Source organism: Desmodus rotundus, unplaced genomic scaffold (genome assembly GCF_022682495.2).
Source record: "Desmodus rotundus isolate HL8 unplaced genomic scaffold, HLdesRot8A.1 manual_scaffold_92, whole genome shotgun sequence".
Classification (NCBI taxonomy): domain Eukaryota; kingdom Metazoa; phylum Chordata; class Mammalia; order Chiroptera; family Phyllostomidae; genus Desmodus; species Desmodus rotundus.
Genome location: NW_026527703.1, coordinates 44,458 through 61,351, shown reverse-complemented (window position 1 = coordinate 61,351; position 16,894 = coordinate 44,458). Strand labels below are relative to the sequence as shown.

The following is a 16,894-nucleotide window of genomic DNA, read 5'->3' as shown; positions in this document are numbered from 1 at the left end:
TGGGGAAGCAGAGTCAGACAGGAACCCTACTCAGGCTCCAAGTCAGCAGGTCAGGTTGGGTGGACTGGGCAGAGGGGGGGTCACAGGATTCCCCGCAGGGTAGATGGCTATTTTGGGTGTTGGCTGCTCCACTTAGCTACCACTCTTCCTATCTTCCCAGTCCAAAGAGGCTTTGGGTCTGACAGGGACAGGGGCTGTGGGAGGAATCTCCAGGCCTGCTGCAGGTGACTATGGGGATCAGCCCCTTGCTCCCCACAGGAAGGCCTGAGCCTCAGAACCTGGGGGGCTGAGGGAAGAGGGACTTTACATCCCATCCCTTGGAAAAGCAGTGAGGCAGGGAGGGTTTATAAGGATGTCTGGACAGATGGACATAATCAGGCCCACTGTGACAGTCACACATATCAACTTGCTGACACAGTCTATGCTCACAGCCCCGCACCAACACCATCACATGCCAACAGCCATTCATTCTCACGGCTGTGCCCCTGGCCACACAGCAGCCACAGACAGGAACATGTTGACCTTCAGCGACACAGCAACAGTCCCGTTGCCGTAGGACCCAAATAGAAGAGCAGGAACCCCTTTTCTTTCATGACTGTCTTTCTAGAGATGAGCCCAACTTCAGCACACTCACAGGTGGGCACTCGCTACACAGCTCCTGCAACCCCAGGTAGGGCAGGAGGTGGAGGAAAAGCCGTCCCTCCTGCACCCCTCTGGACCTTTCCAGACCCAGAGAGGGAGCAATGAGGAAGCAGAGCTGCTTCCCGCACCACCACCGGCCCCAACTTTAGTGATGGCCACTCCCCAAATAACACCAGTCACTGGAGGGACTTGGGTCATGCCAGGGCACCACTTCCTCCCCTCCAGGTTCTTTTCCTGTGAATTGGGACAGTGGGTCTCTGCAAAGTGGGTGTTAGGAACTGTGAGTGGCCTAGATGTTGGGCACCCTCAGCATGAGGACCCCTGGGTGTTGGGCACTATGTATTGGGAACTCTGCGTTTTGGGTTTTTGACAGTGTGGTGAGCTCTGGCACCCTTAACATTGGGACTTCTGGACTTTGGGGTCTCTAAGGTATTTAGGTGTCTGGCCATTGAATGCTCTGGATGTCCGGGCTGTCCCCTCAGGCAGGGCCAAAGTCAGTGTTTCCACCTGTGTGCCTAATTCTAGCTGCAGCCACTGAGGTCCAGCCTGGAACCCTGCTGTGGGCCCCGTGTGCTGCCCCTGCGGGCAGGGCCAGGGAAAGCACAACAGGGTGTCCTGTTGGGAGTCACATGGAGCCCTGGGGATAGCTCTTGGATCTGGAACCAATCTAACTCGCTCCTTTGCATTGGGACAGGGGAGGGAAGGTGCCAGGCACTGACCACTGTGCTCCAAGTTCAAGGGAGGAAGAACCTGACAGCAGAGCCCAGACGGGCCACTGCCAATCACGTTTTCCAGCTCCTGGGGCTCCGAGGAGGTGGAGACCCCTGGTCAAACCAGGCTGCAATTCAGTGTCAACCCTCCCCTGACTTCTCAGCAGGGTCCCTCAGCAACCCTTCCCCGAGGTACCCAATGCTGCCAGCTCCTGCAGTGCCCCCCAGAAGTGGCCCACGTCTGGCCTCATCCCTACTTCCATCAGACGCACACCTGCACTGATTCTGAGTCCCAGCAGAGGTCTTGGCCCCCTGCAGGTGGATGACAAGAGAGGAAACCAGCCAGCACTGGGGAGCTGAGGTTGGGTGCAGTCCTCCAAGGAAACAGCACTGGAACTGCCGGCCCTGAGACTCTCGGCCCACAGTGGGCGGGGCCCAGCCAGCCGCTTGTTCTCCTGGTGCCCTGCCTCAGACCGCAGCAGGCCAGATATCCGTCCCTAGTAGTCCTCCTATCTGTCCTCAGGCTTGATCCCCCCTACTATACATACATGCCCTCCTCACCCCCTGAGCCAGCTGGCCCACAGCCAGCTCTGATCTGGGCTCAGCCCAGACCTGCCTCCCTTGGGGCCTCGTTCTAGTCAGGGAAAAAACAGCTGCTCCAGTCCCTGTTTTGTAGAGATGGCTTTTCAAACTAGAATCTTTTCTCACAAGCCTCTTGGGATTTAATTCACCGTGTGGTTTCCTGAAACCCTTTCTGGATCGCGATGGGCAAAATACAACATCCATAAATATACTTTGTGTTATGTCATCTGTTTGTCTAGCAAAACCCTCCTGGGCAATATCTCTAACTTCCCTAAACATCACAGGGATAATCTCTTTTCCCCACCCCACGGGCTAAAGTGCTAGGCTGCCGCCCTGACCTCAGATTAATTCCAAACTCTATCTTCCTCTTCCTGGTAAGGCCTCAGAAGGCTGGATCCTGAGCACCTGGCCTCCAGCCTGGCCTGAGGGACTACTGGGGGTCCTGATCTGAGTACCCCCCAGCCTACCCTGTATGGTGTCTTGAGCTATGAGGTGGGAAGCCCCACTTTCCCTGGGCCATGACAATTTTTAGAACCTTCACTGACACAGTGCCCTCTTCTCCCTGCCTCCCCTCCCACCCTCAGTCAAGGGGGAAGGAAGCCATCACCCCCCCCTCACATTTTCCCTTGTCCCCACTCCACTAAGTGGGAGCCTCTTCCAACAGCCTCTTTCCTGCCTTCCTGTGTGGTGGCCCTTTTTGACAAGCCTCAGGAGGGAGGGAGAGAACAGAAGCTGAATTTATGTCCTGGCAGGAGAGACAAGGAGGGCTTGCATCAAATCTGCCCGGTCCCCAGAGCTGGGCACATCCACACACCACACCACAGAACTGCCGCGGTGCACACACAGTCACTCTGCCCTAAGATCCACAGTCACAACAGACTGCTCAGGCAGAGGTGCGTGCACACACACACACACACACACCTACGATTCGTTCATAGGAGATGATAAATCTCAAACGCGCTACGCGTACTAGGTTTGGGGACAAAGTGAAAATGGAAGTCTTGCTGATGAGACCAGCCTGTCTTCCCAGATCTGATCAAGGCTCCAACACGAATAGGCTGTCAATTCTAAATAGGAGGGCCCTGGGGACATCGGTGCTGTGCAGGGTGTACGGCCCGCAGGTGTCTGTGCCTGATACCAGCTATCTTCCTCAGTGCCTTGGACTGTAAATTAATAAAGTGGACTGATCCCTTGTCAACTGATCTTGTGCAAGTTTGGCTCGTGTGCCTCGGCGGCGGCTTCTTCTTCGTTACTGTTTTATTAATTTATTTCTAGAGAGAAGGAAGGAGAAAGAAAGGAAGAGAAACATTCATTGCGAGAGAAACAGGGATCTGTTACCTCTCACACACCCCCAGCTGTGGACATGGCCTGAAACCCAGGCATGTGCCCTGACAGGGAATTGAACCAGCAACGTTTGGGTGCCGCATCTTCTTGAAGGCTGGTTGTCCCCAGGGATAAAACGTGTTGTCCCCAGGGATAAAACAAAACGTGTTTCCTGGCCAGATAACAGTGAGGAACAGATTCAGGGTGCAGAGGGGAGCCTATCTCTCCAGGTGGTCCCTTCCCAAGCAGGTGCCCCACTCAGGAAGAGACAACAGTGGTGATTCTGACAGCCAGTATTTACTGGCCCTTCTCCCTGAAAGCTGGAGGCTCTCACAAGGTAAGCAAATGGGGGAGCCCCTTTCTGTCACTGCGGAGCATTACTGCCAGAGGCAGCCTGCAGCATTGTTTCACATAGAAGTATCTGCATTACCTGAGCTCGTCCTCTCCACTTCTCAGGGGAGGAAACTGAGGCTCACCAAAGCTCCTTTTGGCAAAGTGTCCTTTAGCTGGTATGAGAACCCTGGTCTGTCTCCCCAGGGAGGGAAGAGGGGGCCCAAGTTTGTGTCTGCAGCCCCTGTAACACAATAGTCAGAGTAGGGTTGACCAAGTCAGTGGTCAAAGGAGGATCCCTGGAGAAAAGATTACTCCCAAACCTCCAGTTCCAAGTAGGACCCAGGCCTTACCCAGCTGTGCCCACAGTCCCTAGCGGCGCTGCTCCAAAGGGAATGGAATTTGCTCTCACTTCTCTCTAGGGGGAACGCAGGCGCAGAAGGCTGGGGGCCTGGCAGGCTAACTCGAGCCCCAGCCCCCCGAAGTGCCCCAGGCCTTCTGGCTTCATTCCAGTCTAGCCCGAAGGAGACGACATCTGCTTTCTCCAAGGGCCCCAGCTGGAGGGCAGAGAGGCAGGGACGGAGAAGGGGGCTCCTTTGTGGGGCCCCCTCCCAGGGGTTGGAGGGGATCAATCATCTGAAAACTGGAGCGACTTGTAATTTTATTCCCTGGGAGGAGGAGCCTGAGAAGTCGGCCAGGAAGGGTGGGGATGAGGGGGACGGGAACGGGGGGAGGATGGAGGGTTGGGCAGCCTGGGGAGCTGTTCAGGGAGGGGAGGGACTTGGCTAGGTCTCCCAAGCCATCCCCACTCTCCAAACTTTTACCAAACTCTTGGTCCCCGCCTCCCCGAAACCAAAACACAACAGGCTTCGGAGGAGCCGAGAGCAGCGCCGCGGGGCGGGCGGACTCGGGGCGGCACTAAGCCTCGGGAAGCTGATGCAACTTTCCCTTTAAGAAAGCCACCTGGGCGCACCGCGGTGCGGACCCAGCACGCCTGGGCCAGGGGCTGCAGCATGGTAAGGGGGCTGGGGGAAGGGGGCGCTGCAGCCCGCACCTCTGTTGGTCTGGCTGTTTGATGGCTCCTCCGGATTGAGCCCCAGGACCAGTGTGCGTGTGTGTGTGTGTGTATGTGTGTGTGTGTGTGAGAGAGAGAAAGCAAGAGAGTGAGAGATCGCACATGCATGCAGGCATCTGTGGCTAAGAGTGTGGGTGCACGCACGGGAATGTCTGTCTCGTCGCTAAGGTCGGGGTAGGTGTGCGCGTCTGGGTGTCACCACTGTCACCAAGGAGCCGAAGCAGGCAGGAAAGGAGGGGGGCCGCTCCCGGAGTGGGGGCGCTGCGTGCGGACGCCCGCTTGATCGGGGATGGCGGGCGCAGGGTTGTGCGGGTAGCGCTGGAACCAGAGTGTGTCGCGGTTTGTCTCGGCGCCAGTAGGTCTGCGCGCCGGGGGTCTACCCGGGCCGGGAACAGACGGCCCGTGTTTGCGTCCAGCGTGCTAGCTCTGGCTCCATCTCTTCGCACTGCCGGCCACCCCGGCTGCCTATCTAGCCTCTCCAGCCCTCTTGTCTCCCTATCTGCCTGCCCAAACGCTAGCCCCGTGCGGGTTTCCGCGCGCTTGCCAATTCCAGAAAGCCATGCCAGAGAGTCCGGCGCCCTCTGGCTCTTTGTCCGCGACTCTCGGCCACGGCTTTGGAAAAAAGACTACGGCCGTGGAGTTCTTTGCGGGCTGCTACCCTGGGAAGAATCTGTGCTTTCCCCATTCCAACCTTCATTCTGGGTGCTTGTAGGGCGCGCCGGGGCGGCCACAGGTGAGGGCAGGGGGCCTAGCACCCAGAGGCGCCCACACCAACCAGCACCCCGCACCCCGAAGCCAAGGCCGGGAGGGAGAAGAGACGGGGCCCGGGCTGGGCCAGACGGGAGGGGGTTTTACCCCGAGGGCCAGGAGGGTGCCGGAGCCATCCCGGGGGCGGGGCGAGGGGGCGGGTACCTGGGCGCCACAGTACTTTTCCACCGCAGGGGGCGGGGGCGGGACCGCCGCCTCCTCACCAGCTGAGAGGCCCACACGTAGTAGCTGATGTAACGTCCCCCCCCACCTCTCACCCCGATTAAAGCAGACGCGCCACGCTTCGAGGAATAGGGGTGCTCCGCATATTTCCGCAGCCCCAAAAGCGACCGCACCCCAGCCTGCTGGCTGGGTGCCTCTGCTCAGTCGAAGGGCCGCTTCTTAAAGGAGCCGCTCCTCCTTTCGGGCCTGCTCTCCGCAGGCCACGCCTCCTGGTTGGACACTCTTAAAGGAGCCAAGTCCCCGGCTCTCTGACAGCTCCGACACAGAGCCTGAGTCTATTTCTTTGCTGAAACCAGCCTGATGCTGCTGTGGCTGTTAGATGGTAAAGGTTAGGGGTCAAGGACTGGAGGAGAGAAGGACCTGGGAGGTTAAAGACTCTCGAAGTGAGGGGCCAACAGAAGGTTGGAGCGTGTAGTGGGTGAGGGGACTGGTTCTAGAAAGGGAATAATAGGCGACACTGAGCATGCCCAAATATTTACAAGGACTGCAGAGAAAACGCCCCTTACTTGGCCTATACTGCGACTGCGGCGATACCAATCAGTGCCCAGCCCTAGGGACACGGAAGAATCACACCGCTGCCTGGGAGATCTCTCTGGCTGCTGGGGCACCAGATTTGGACACACGCAACTGTGCCTCAACACTGTGTGACGAGAGTGTTAAACAGATGTACACAGCGTGCTTTGGGGGTGCAGTGGAAAGATTGCAATGGGAGGCAGAAAAAAAAGGCTCCTTGAAGACAGAGGCATTGGGACATTTTGAAGATGGATAGGATATATACAGATGGAAATGGAGACATGGACACTCAAGGAAGAGGGAACCACATGAGCAAACGCATGGAGGAAGCAAGAACCCTCTGGGAATGATGAATAGTCCCACGTGGCCACAGGTGGCCCTGGGTAACCAATCTGGGCTCCAGGCAGACCAAGGTCTCCACCCTGCTCCCACAGCCCCTGCCCTCCCTCCTTCACAGTGAACGGATATTATGCTTCCTCCCTCTTTTTCTTAAACCATGAGGTCCTTGAAGACAGGGGAAGAGCCTGACCCCTTTCCATCCCCAGAGAGGACTCCAGGGCTTGGCCCAGATGGACCCTTAAAACTGACTGACCTGACAGTCCTGTTTGGGGGAGAGGAAAGACTGAGCAGTGAGACTAAAGGTGGACAGTTCCTGTGACCACCCTCTCACCACCCACCTTTGGGTGGCTCACAGGCAACTCAAACCCAGCTTGCCCAACTCAGCCCATCCTCTCCCCACTCGAAACCAGCAGCATTCCTGTCTCTCGGGCTGGCGCTGGCTTTCTCCTGTTGCACCAGCTGAAACCAAAAACCCTTCCTTATCCCTCACTCCCAAAGTCCAATTCATCACTAACTCCTACCAATGTTATCTTACATATTTTTCTCAAATCTGTACACCTTTCCCCACCTCACCATCACCTTCCTAACCAAGCCCCCTCATCTCTGGCCTGGCCTACTCCTAATTTATGTCCTCTCTTCCCTTTCTCCACACTGCGTCTGGGGTGATGTTTTCCAAATGCACATTCCACCAGTTGACCCTCCTCAATTACGACTCTGCTTTAAAGCTTCCATAGCTGCCCTCGCCTTCAGGATAAAGACCAAAACCCAAGCCCCAAAAGCCCTGACGCTGCTCCTAGGTCTACCTGCATATCTGGCCACTTTCTCCCTGGCTCTCTGAGCCTCAGCCTTATGGCCTTTCCTATGTTATTTCGTTTGCTTAAATCTTTCTCCCTCTTCCTCCTTCATTATTGCCGCTTTGCCTAATTAATTCCCTCTGACTCTCAAATATCATTTCCTCAGGGAAGCCCTCTGTGACCCTCAAACAGGAGGTCAGTCCCCCCACCCCTTAAGGCTCTTTCTCCTTCATACCCTTTATCTCAATCTTTAATTATGTATATTTGAGACACCAGTTTCACTCATTCCCCCTGTCCGGTAAGCTGCAGGAATGCAGAGACCTGAGTTCTTGGTGCTAGCACAGGTCTAGCCCAGAGGAAGCCTGAAATAAATATTTGTGGAATAAATGAATTGAATTGTGGCCAACCTCAAATGCCTGATAAACAGTTCAGGCTATATCCTGGTGGCTGTGGAGAACTATTGGAGGAAATCAGAGCTTTGGGGCTTTGAGAAGATTAATGGATTGGAGGGGAGGAAAGTGTGGGGGACTTGTAGTCAAGTGAAAAACGAAGCAGAAACTTCAGAATTTACAAAGGATTGTTAGCCCCATCTTCCAGACTGACAGCACTGAGCCTCAGAGGGGTTAAATACCTTGCTTGAAGTCACGTAACCTAGTGAATGGCAGAGCCAGAATTCCAGCCCAGGGCTACCGGGTGCCGGAGCCCGAGCTCTGCAACACATGCTGCACTTCTTGTCAGTGGTGGCCCCTCTGTGGGGCAGGGGCCGGCTAGGTGCCTGCGTGCCGTGCATCTCTGACATCTAGAAGAGGGCCTGGCATGCCACAACACTCAGTTGGTTCTTTTTGCATGGATGGATGGGCCATTTAACATGGCAGAGGCTGGAGTGGCAGCAAATCTATACACTTAACTCATTCTAGAGCAGCGACCAAGCCACCTTTTCCGCTCGAATCTGTAAGCACCCTGAGGGCATGGGCTGTGTTTGCGGTCAGTGCTCTGGGACATCCTGAGTGAGAACACTCCTAAATTCCAGGGCACAGTGTCCTCAATCTACTCACCCGTCCAGAAGGCATAATTCCCAGTCCATGAGGTGGTTCTTCATGCCACCTGCTGTTATTATTGTCATAACTGTCATTATTATTTGTTAGCTGAAGAGGGATGGCTTTGAGGAAGTCAAATCTAGAGCTTACAGCTTGGAGGGAAGGGTGTAGTGAGTGAGGAGGGCAAGGGTATGATTTTAAGGGAGCATGGCACCCCTCTCCTGACTGCCCCCAGAAAACCAAAGCCATGAGCAGGGACCTCTTTAGAGGGACACATTGAGAGGCAGAGAGGCCAGTATGGCTGACTGACAAAAGGAAAATGGTTATAAGTCACACCCCCACCTGCTGCAGGGAGGCCTGGTGGGCAGGGCCAAGGTTGATTTGCATAGGCAAAGAGCTTTTTCCTGGTCTCTTTAGCCTTCCAAAGACTTCCTGGGCCTGTGGGTGAGAGATGGCCGCTGCCAGATGGCTGTGGGTGGGGCAGAGTGGCACAGAACAGCCTTTGGAGTGGAGTCTGCTATGAGGGAGAGCGGGGAAGTCCCCAGAGGTTGAGCCCAGTCCTTCCTAGGACCCGGCCGTATGGAGGCTCAATGTCCTTGTCCATCTGACCCAGGTTTTTCCTCCTATGAGAGAATTCTTTGAGTCTCCCTGAAGCTTGGTTCCTCTCTTGTGGCCTGTCAGAAACTACCCTCTACCATCTGCATCTGACATTACACCTGTCTACACCTGCCTGGCCTTGCCTGCAGCCCCTCCAGCTACCAGCCCCAAATTGCCTGTATGTGCATCATATAAGATCTCAGCCGACCCTCATTCCAGTCCCTCAGCCTTACCCACTTCCCTTCAATGCAGCCCACACTGCCAGAAAGCTGAGCACTGTGCTAGGTGCTGGGCACAAGGAGGTAAATAAAACACAGATTCAAGCCCTCAGGGGACTCAGGGACTCATGCTTGACAGACTTAAAACCAAATTAGTCTAATATGAGTTGGCAAGGACACTAGTAGACATCTGTACAAAACAAAAAGGAGGAAGCAATTTGTTCATTCCAGTGAGGGAGAGGCTATAGACAAGAGGGGACATTTATGTATGGTCTTAAAAGACTTGTAGAATTTCAGCTGGTGTTGGGAAGGTGTTGCAGGCAGGAGACAGCATGTGGTGTGTCTGGCATGTCCAGAGCTTATGTCCCCATTAGTGACATAACAACAAGCCCGGTTGCCCTGGAACCTGTGCTGAGTGGCACTGGGATGAGGAAGGACCATCCCGGCTGCCTGGGTGGGGTGGGTGAGTGGATCCAAGCCAACTCCTCTTCAGGGGAAAGGTTGAAGCCATTCACACAGACGATGAAACAATTGGACCCTGTCCAGTTTTATATTCTTTTTAAAAAATCTTTTATAGAATTGGGCATCCGGAGAGTGAAAAATAGACCTTTGCCCCCTGGGACACGAAGGCTGGAGACTAAGGACTGTAGGGGGAGGGTCAGCAGAATAGCTAAGGAGGAGCTGATCCGGGGTCACAGAGAAAGGAGCAAGATGACAAGTGACCTGGCAGAGGGGTGCCAAGGTGGGAGGGAAGTGAGGCCTGCCAGCTGGTGTCCTGGGCTCTGCACTACCTGTTCCAGAGAACCCTGAGGGCCACACATGCCTTACCTCTGCCTGCCCGGGCTAGATCCTCACCCTACTCTCCGCTCTCTCCGCAGCTCTTGAGGTCTCTTGTGGCCTGAAAGGTGCTGGAAGCAGAGCTTGTGATTGTGGCCTGGGACTCCAGAGCCCCCAGCCCACTGCCACCATGGTGGGAAAAGGTGCCAAAGGGATGCTGGTGAGTACAGGGACCAGACTTCGGGGGCGGGGAAGGGGGCATGAGCCCTGCCCCCTCTGGGCCTTCGGCCAGCTGCTTGCCCTATGACAGGAGAGCCAAGGAGGTTCCGTGGGTCCCTGAGTCTGGCCTTGCCCGGACTCCTGAGTGTGAGGGTTGTCCCAGGCTCAGGCAGGCAGGCCCTCACCTGGCTGGTTAGATGGGGCTACAGCTCTGGGCCCATGGCAGGGCAGATTCCGCCACAGAGCCCGTTGGAGGCAGGAGGCCCACTTCTCCTCCAGTCACAAGAGACACCCTGGAGAGAAGGCTGCAGCTCATCCTGCTGGGACGACAGCAAAACCCCTGTGGCTGTCCTGGGGCTGAGACGCCCCACCCTGTTTCCCACCCCCCAGAGCTCTGCCTGCCACAGGGAGTGCTTGGTAGGCGCTCATTAAGGGGTCCTCTGACCCTGGCTGTTTTCTCTGTACTTCCTGTCTGAAGAGTAACAAAGCACATTTTGTTCAAATCCTCTCCTGAGGCCTCTCAAGAAAACCTGCCGCTCCTCCTTCCCCAAGCCATGGCCCTTCCTTTGCCCAATGCCTCAGAGCACAGGAAAGGTGGTGGGTGCCTTGAAAAGCAGGGGCAGGAGCAGGGCCTGGTAAGGGCTTCTACTCCCACTGGTGGACCAAGTAGGGTGGCACAGGCAGCAGGAACCGGGGAACAGGTGCCAGATCCTACCCCAAGGGCAGTGCTTGTCTATTCTCTCTTGGGATCTTGCCTCAGGGACGAGCTAGACTGGGGCATCGTCGGGGGAGGAAGCTAGTGACTGGGCACAGCCCTCCCTTGGTGCCTTCCTTTCCCACATCCATTCCTCCGGCTCCCTTTCTCATCATGTAAGGGTCAAGTGGCCCAGGGTCTCTGCAGAGCCCTCCCAAAACAAAGATTTCTGGGACTCAAACAACTTGGTCCAAAGAAACGGTTTGCAGGAGGTTAGCCAGGTGGTGTCGTTGCAAGAAACGTCCACACCTGTAGGGACTTTTTCTGAGTTTATTTGAGCCAAATTGATGACAATTTCCGGGAAGCAAAATCTCAGTGGGTGGAGAGCTGCTCTGTGGAGAATGGCAGTTTTGCAGCTTATTTTATACATTACAGTCAATGGAAGAGACATAAGCGGGAGGCGACATGAAATTCGCTGGTGGTGGATGAGGGAGGCTGGAGGAAAGCAAAGCAGGGACATCTCTGAGACTGCACAGAGTGAGATGGAGTTGGTGGGCACAGGATCGTTCACATTTACAGCACAGAGAAGCGCATGCGGGGAGTGAGATCACAGCGAGCGTGTCCTGCGGTCTTGTGCTGTGGTGTGATGGTTGTGCCCAGAGTGGTCTGGGAAAAGAGATGAACATTTCAAAGGTATGTTAGCTTAGATGCAAAATGACAATAGACAGGCTCACTTAAGGTCAAGATTGACCTTTGTCAAGGAAGCTACACACCTAGGAAGTGACTACCCACTGAGACCCACTTTCAGTTAGGAATTTTTATGTTCAGACCACCCCACGTGGTTACTTTCGATCTTGGTGTTTTTCGAGCTGTCAGGTAAGACAGATAGTAAACCCAGGCCGGGAGGAGGAAGGAGACCTGTCCTACCCACTAACACAGCAGTCCTGAGCCCGGCCCAGCAAGATTGCCAGGTGCTCCGAACATCGCAAGAAACGTCATGTTGACACCTTGAAATTCCATAAATCGTGTTCACTATCTGTGATAGAAAGCCTTGGAAACTGTATTCATTCCAAGGTCTAGAAGGGGGAGGAGGAAGGGGTCCACAGTGCCCAACAAAAAAGACCATAAAACAACTTTGGTTAATTGCCTATCTCTGGTCACTGTCTCCTTTTTGAAAGAGTCGCTTAGAGAAAGAGCCCATGAATAATTTTAGGTAACTGCCTCAACTTTAATTAACTGCCTTTTGTCATGGATCTGTTTTATGACAAGATGAGCAAGTGGGGTGTGGAGCAAGATAAGGATTTGGGCTAACAGACCCCCCACATACCTATGTTTGGGTAGTCCTGTCCCCCAGAGGAAGCTGGACAACGTTTACCCATCAATCGATATGTAACTTCTTCACCCCCTTCCTGCCAAATTATACAAGTCCTCAAGACAAAGGACCTGATGCTCTTGCCTTTTACCCCCACTTCAGCAAGACCCATTCCCTTGCATGAGAAGGTATCACCAATAAACCCCATTTACATACTCATAGACTTTCTGATCTGTAATTCTTTACCGCATCAGCAAGAAGAATGGAGTTCTTCCCGGTGACAGAGCCCTCCATGTAGGCCTCTCCTGAGCTTGGCAGGTTTCGTGTGTGGTCCCTTTTTTGTCCCCAGGCTCAGGGCCCTCCTCTGTGCCCCTCAGGCCTGCTCAGGTCTGGCCCCTTCCTGGTTGGAACAAGTCTGAATGAACCAAGTTTCTGAAAGTATTTCTGAGCCATCCTGAACTCTGGGTGCTCAGAATAAGGCAGAGGTCTCACGACCTGAACACTTACTAGGAGTGGATGTGGTGATGGAACCCAGAAAGGCCTCTGCTTTCCCAGAGAAGTCTTGGAATCGCCATGGGCTTGTCTAGGAAGTGGGGTGTGGCTCTGCCCTTTCCTACTTAAAGATTCTGAACCCCATGAAACCTGAGAAACCCTCTGCATGCTCCCTGGCTGCCCTTCCTTCCCGGGTGTGACCCCGAAAGGACTGAGGCAATCAGGCAGGAGAGACAGGGGACCCACACGGGCTGTAGGGAGCATGAATCAGAATCTCCCAGAGTCCCTGCCAGAGCCGAGCGTCCCGGAGCTGCAGGCTAGCCTGTCTGTGGAAGAGAATGCTGTTTTGGGACTCTGTTCCCAGCACCATGATGTGCCTAAAGATAGCTGGGGCTTGGTTTCCTCGTGCCCTCTGCCCTTTGGCTTCTGCCCGCTGCTGCTTCATTTTAGGCTCATAGCATCTGTCCCCTGGGCATCCCCATGGTTGCTGAGAATCTATTCCTGCCTCTTTTTCAGTTTTGCTGATGACCTTGGGCTACACTATTCTGCTATTTTCGGGCCCCACTTTGGAACCGAAGCCTCCTCCATTCAGTGCTTGTCTCTAGGATACAGCCTTTGAGGAGCGCCATCTGTCCTAGCTAACCTAGGTAGCTGAACATAGCACTTTATTAGGTGCTATGTTCCCCTAAGGACACATGGCTCAGGATGCCCCTTCTCTGGATGCCGTGATGGGGCAGCACACAGGGTGCTGAGGGCCATGCATGTAAACCAGGGGCACATGGACCATCCCAGGTTGGTGGCTTCTGTTGCCAGTTGTGCCCTAGCATGCAGGGAGTGGGCCTCACTGCGAGGAAGTGTCTTCACTTCCTTCCCCCTTTGCTCTAGGTTTGGGTGTGAGGACATGGGACCCTTGGGTCTCTTCAGCATCCACAGGCATCCTGTGTTATCCTCGTAGCTTCTGCCTGGTTCTTCATGTGGCAGGTGCCCCATGGAGGAGCAGGCCACTTCCCCACACGTGCCCAGGCCCACATGCCTGCTGCACGTGTCCCTCCCCCCACTTCCAGCCCAGATGGTTTCTGCCAGGCCAGCTCAGCTGCCTCCCTCACGCCTCAGCAGCTCCTAGGACAGGGCCGTGCAAAACCCCAGCTGGCCAGGGTGCCTCCAAGCCTGGGAGCAGCTGGGATGCTTGGGGGCATTGGAGTGAGGTGGGGCGGTCCTTCCATGAACACCTCATACCTCTGTACACGTGTGGGGGTGCTGCCTGGGGCTTAGAGGACAGGGAGCTGGAGGGGAGGAGGCCAGGACAGAAGAGCCCCAAAGGGTCAGCTTTAACCCTGTGGCCTCACACCAAGTTCATAAGCTAGTTGACTCAGTCCCCACCCCCACCCCATGTCCGTTCTTTGCTCATATGGTGTCTTGGGCCTTGGTGGCTTCGTTGTTCCCTCCCCAGAACTCATTGGTTGCTTCTCACTGGGAAGATTTGTGATGAATAAGATCAGAGTCACCTGGCTAGGGCTCTGGGTGCCAGAACATCTAAATTATCCCAGCAGGCTTTGCAAGCACCGCAGGTTACCTGGGGCTGCCCGACCCAACCTGTTCTGTTCTGCCTCGGCATGATGGTTTGGATACCTCTTGTCTGCAGCATCCGTCCCAGGGCCTGGCACACAACAGGTTCTCACTCAGCCCAAGTCCTGGCATGTGTCAAGTCCTCAAGTAGCATAGGCTTGGCACACATTGCCACTCCCTTGGGAAAAGGCCTGTCGCCTTCTGGGCACGCACCTAGCATGAGTCCCAGCATGTGGCAAGCACTCAACTAGTACTGATTTGGTACCCATTGGCCACTCCCTTTGTATACAGCCTGTCACACAGTGGGCACTCATCTAGCACAGTACCAGGCATACAGCGGGTACTCACCCTGCTCAGGGCTGGGCATACTTGGGTCCTCACCTCACAGAATTTGGCACACATGGGCACTTACCTAGTGTAGGACCTAGCATGCCACAGGGGCTGCCTGGCATGGGGCTGACACACAGTGAATACTCTCTCAACACAGATCCTGGCACACAGTGGGAAGTTTCCCAGCATTGGACTTGGCACACAGTGGGCACTCTCAACACAGATCCTGGCACACAGTGAGTGCTTTCCTAGCACAGACCTGGCACACTGTGTATTTTTCCAGCGTTGGACTTGGCTCATGGTGGGCACTTGGCTAACACAGGTCATGGCACATAGTGGGTGCTTTCTTTATATAACGCCTAGCACCAAGGACGTGCTCTCCTAGCCAGGACAGCGTAGATGATCAACTAGATGACCCTAGATGTGCACCTGCCACCTCCCCAGTGACATGGACAATATCTAGATCCAAAGGATAAGGCCCAACCTTCCTCTCTGGACCTAGGACCCTGCCATCCCTTCCCCTTGGTCTCCTTCCCCTCTCCACCCTCCCTGGAAACCACCTGCTCAGTGCTGTGCCCACACCTCCCCTCATGCAGCTTCCCTGCAGCCCTCCTCCCATCCCCAGCATGTCACAGTCGCAGCTCAGCAGGACCTTCCCTCAGAGTCACAGGGCACAACAAAGCCCCTAGACTCCTTGCCCCTCTGGATGCATGCCCACTCTTATTAAGAAAAGTCAGAGGTGGGGGCTGGGGGGCCGGCCTCCCTAAATGGGGCTGGAGCAGCTGGATCCCACTAATGAGGCCTCATTACGGCCAGGGCCCAGCTGGGCTTCTGCCGCCTCCTGTCCCATGGCCAGAGCCAGAGAAAGCCATCCAGCCAGGGCTGCCTGTTCTGGGCACCCGGCCCGGGCCAGGGCAGCCAGAGCCCACAGCCCACCCTGGGTGGAAGTGAGCATTTGGGCATCATGGGTGACTGGGCCTTCCTGGAGCCAGTGGGCCAGCCAGGGCTTTGGCCCTCAGTCTGGGTCTACAGGAAGTCAGCGGGGCATGTCTGGGGACCTGGCTGTGTGAGGCCAGCCCAGTGAGTGGCTGAGTCAGTGGGGTCCGGGGCCATTCTTCGAGTACTCACTTGGGCCTAGGCCAGTGTCCATCTTCTCCCCCAAACGGGGGGTAAAAGTGTACCTGCCTCAGGGGGCTGTTGGGAGGACTAAATGGGTTGATACAGAGGGTCCGGCACAAATAATACCCCTGTCTTGTTACAAAATCTTTTGTTACAAAAGTATAAGCATGTCATTCTGTAACACAACACTATGACACTCAAGCACACCACAGCACATTTTAGGTGAAATGTTCAAATTAAAACTATAAATTATTACACCCACATTGTTACCCTTCCAACCGCACCCAAGCAGGCCTCGCTTCTGCTGGGCCCTGTGTGTGTAAAATGTTTAGGATGGTGCCTGGCTCGTGTGAAGCACTTAATATGTGTTGTCTGCTGCTATTATTACTAACGCTCACTAGATTCCACAGTGAGCGGACATTTTCCCCAAGTTATTTATTTGTTTGTTTGTTTGTTTATAATTTTTTGATTTGAGAGAGAGAGAGGAAGGGAGAGAGAAACATGGATTTGTTGTTCCACTTATCTATGCATTGGATGCTTCTCATACCTACCTGCCCTGACTGGGGATTAACTACAACCTCGTGTGCTGGGACTGGTCGGGACTGGGGCGGGTTAGGAACCGCGCTGCACAGCGGGAGGTGAGCGGCGGGCAGAACTTCACTCACATTACTGCCTGAGCCCCACCTCCTGCCCCTGCCCCATCCATGGAAAACCGTCCCTGCTGCCCAAAAGGTTGGGGACTGCTGCTGAGCTACCCGGCCAGGGCTTTATTATCCCCATTTCAGAGATGAAGAAACTGAAACCAGAGACTTTAGGTGACTTTCCCAAGATTATATATGGTGAGAAGCTGGCAAAGCTGGGATTTGAACCCAGGACTATCTGACTGCAGAGGTTTGCCCTTTTTACTTCAATGTCGTCCTGCCATGTGCCCTTCGGAGCCTCCACCCTAACCAAACTCGCAGGAAAGCTGTTCTTTACATCGGAATTCAGACATGCTTGCACCTGATGGATGTTTCTTAAGATCCTACCGTGGGTTAGGCCCTTGGCCAGCCCATCAATTTCCAGGAAGAGCCATGCCTTCCCATGACCAGGGCATTCACACCTGCTTCTTGGCCGCTGGCTCGTGGTGTCTCACCATCAGCTGGGGACTGACTGGTGAGTGTGAGTCACATCCCACCCCAGTCAGGGTCACTCCTGCGGGATGGTACCCAGCTCACAGCACACCCCCCCAGAGC

General features: G+C 54.9%; 1 protein-coding gene and 1 long non-coding RNA gene across 4 annotated transcripts in view; one reads left to right on the top strand and one right to left on the bottom strand.

Moving 5' to 3' along the window:
• Nucleotides 1–2,840: 2,840 nt before the first annotated feature.
• LOC123480819 (uncharacterized) lies at nucleotides 2,841–4,208 on the bottom strand. The gene is made up of 3 exons (XR_006656937.2): nucleotides 3,941–4,208; nucleotides 3,688–3,831; nucleotides 2,841–3,205 (listed from the first exon to the last, which is right to left on the bottom strand). It is a non-coding gene; the product is annotated as an uncharacterized lncRNA (long non-coding RNA).
• The window catches only part of LOC112314607 (sodium- and chloride-dependent glycine transporter 1), a 32,956-nt gene continuing 19,529 nt past the window's right edge, over nucleotides 3,468–16,894 (top strand). Inside the window, exons 1-2 of one of the 3 annotated variants that reach the window (XM_045204208.3) lie at nucleotides 3,468–3,594; nucleotides 10,029–10,147. In XM_045204208.3, the coding sequence (XP_045060143.1) occupies nucleotides 10,118–10,147 (30 nt within the window). In that variant the 5' untranslated portion in view covers nucleotides 3,468–3,594; nucleotides 10,029–10,117. Of the gene's footprint in view, nucleotides 3,595–4,406; nucleotides 4,604–10,028; nucleotides 10,148–16,894 lie in introns of those variants that run through there. The other 2 variants (XM_024571191.4, XM_053917998.2) reach the window with 2 other exon arrangements.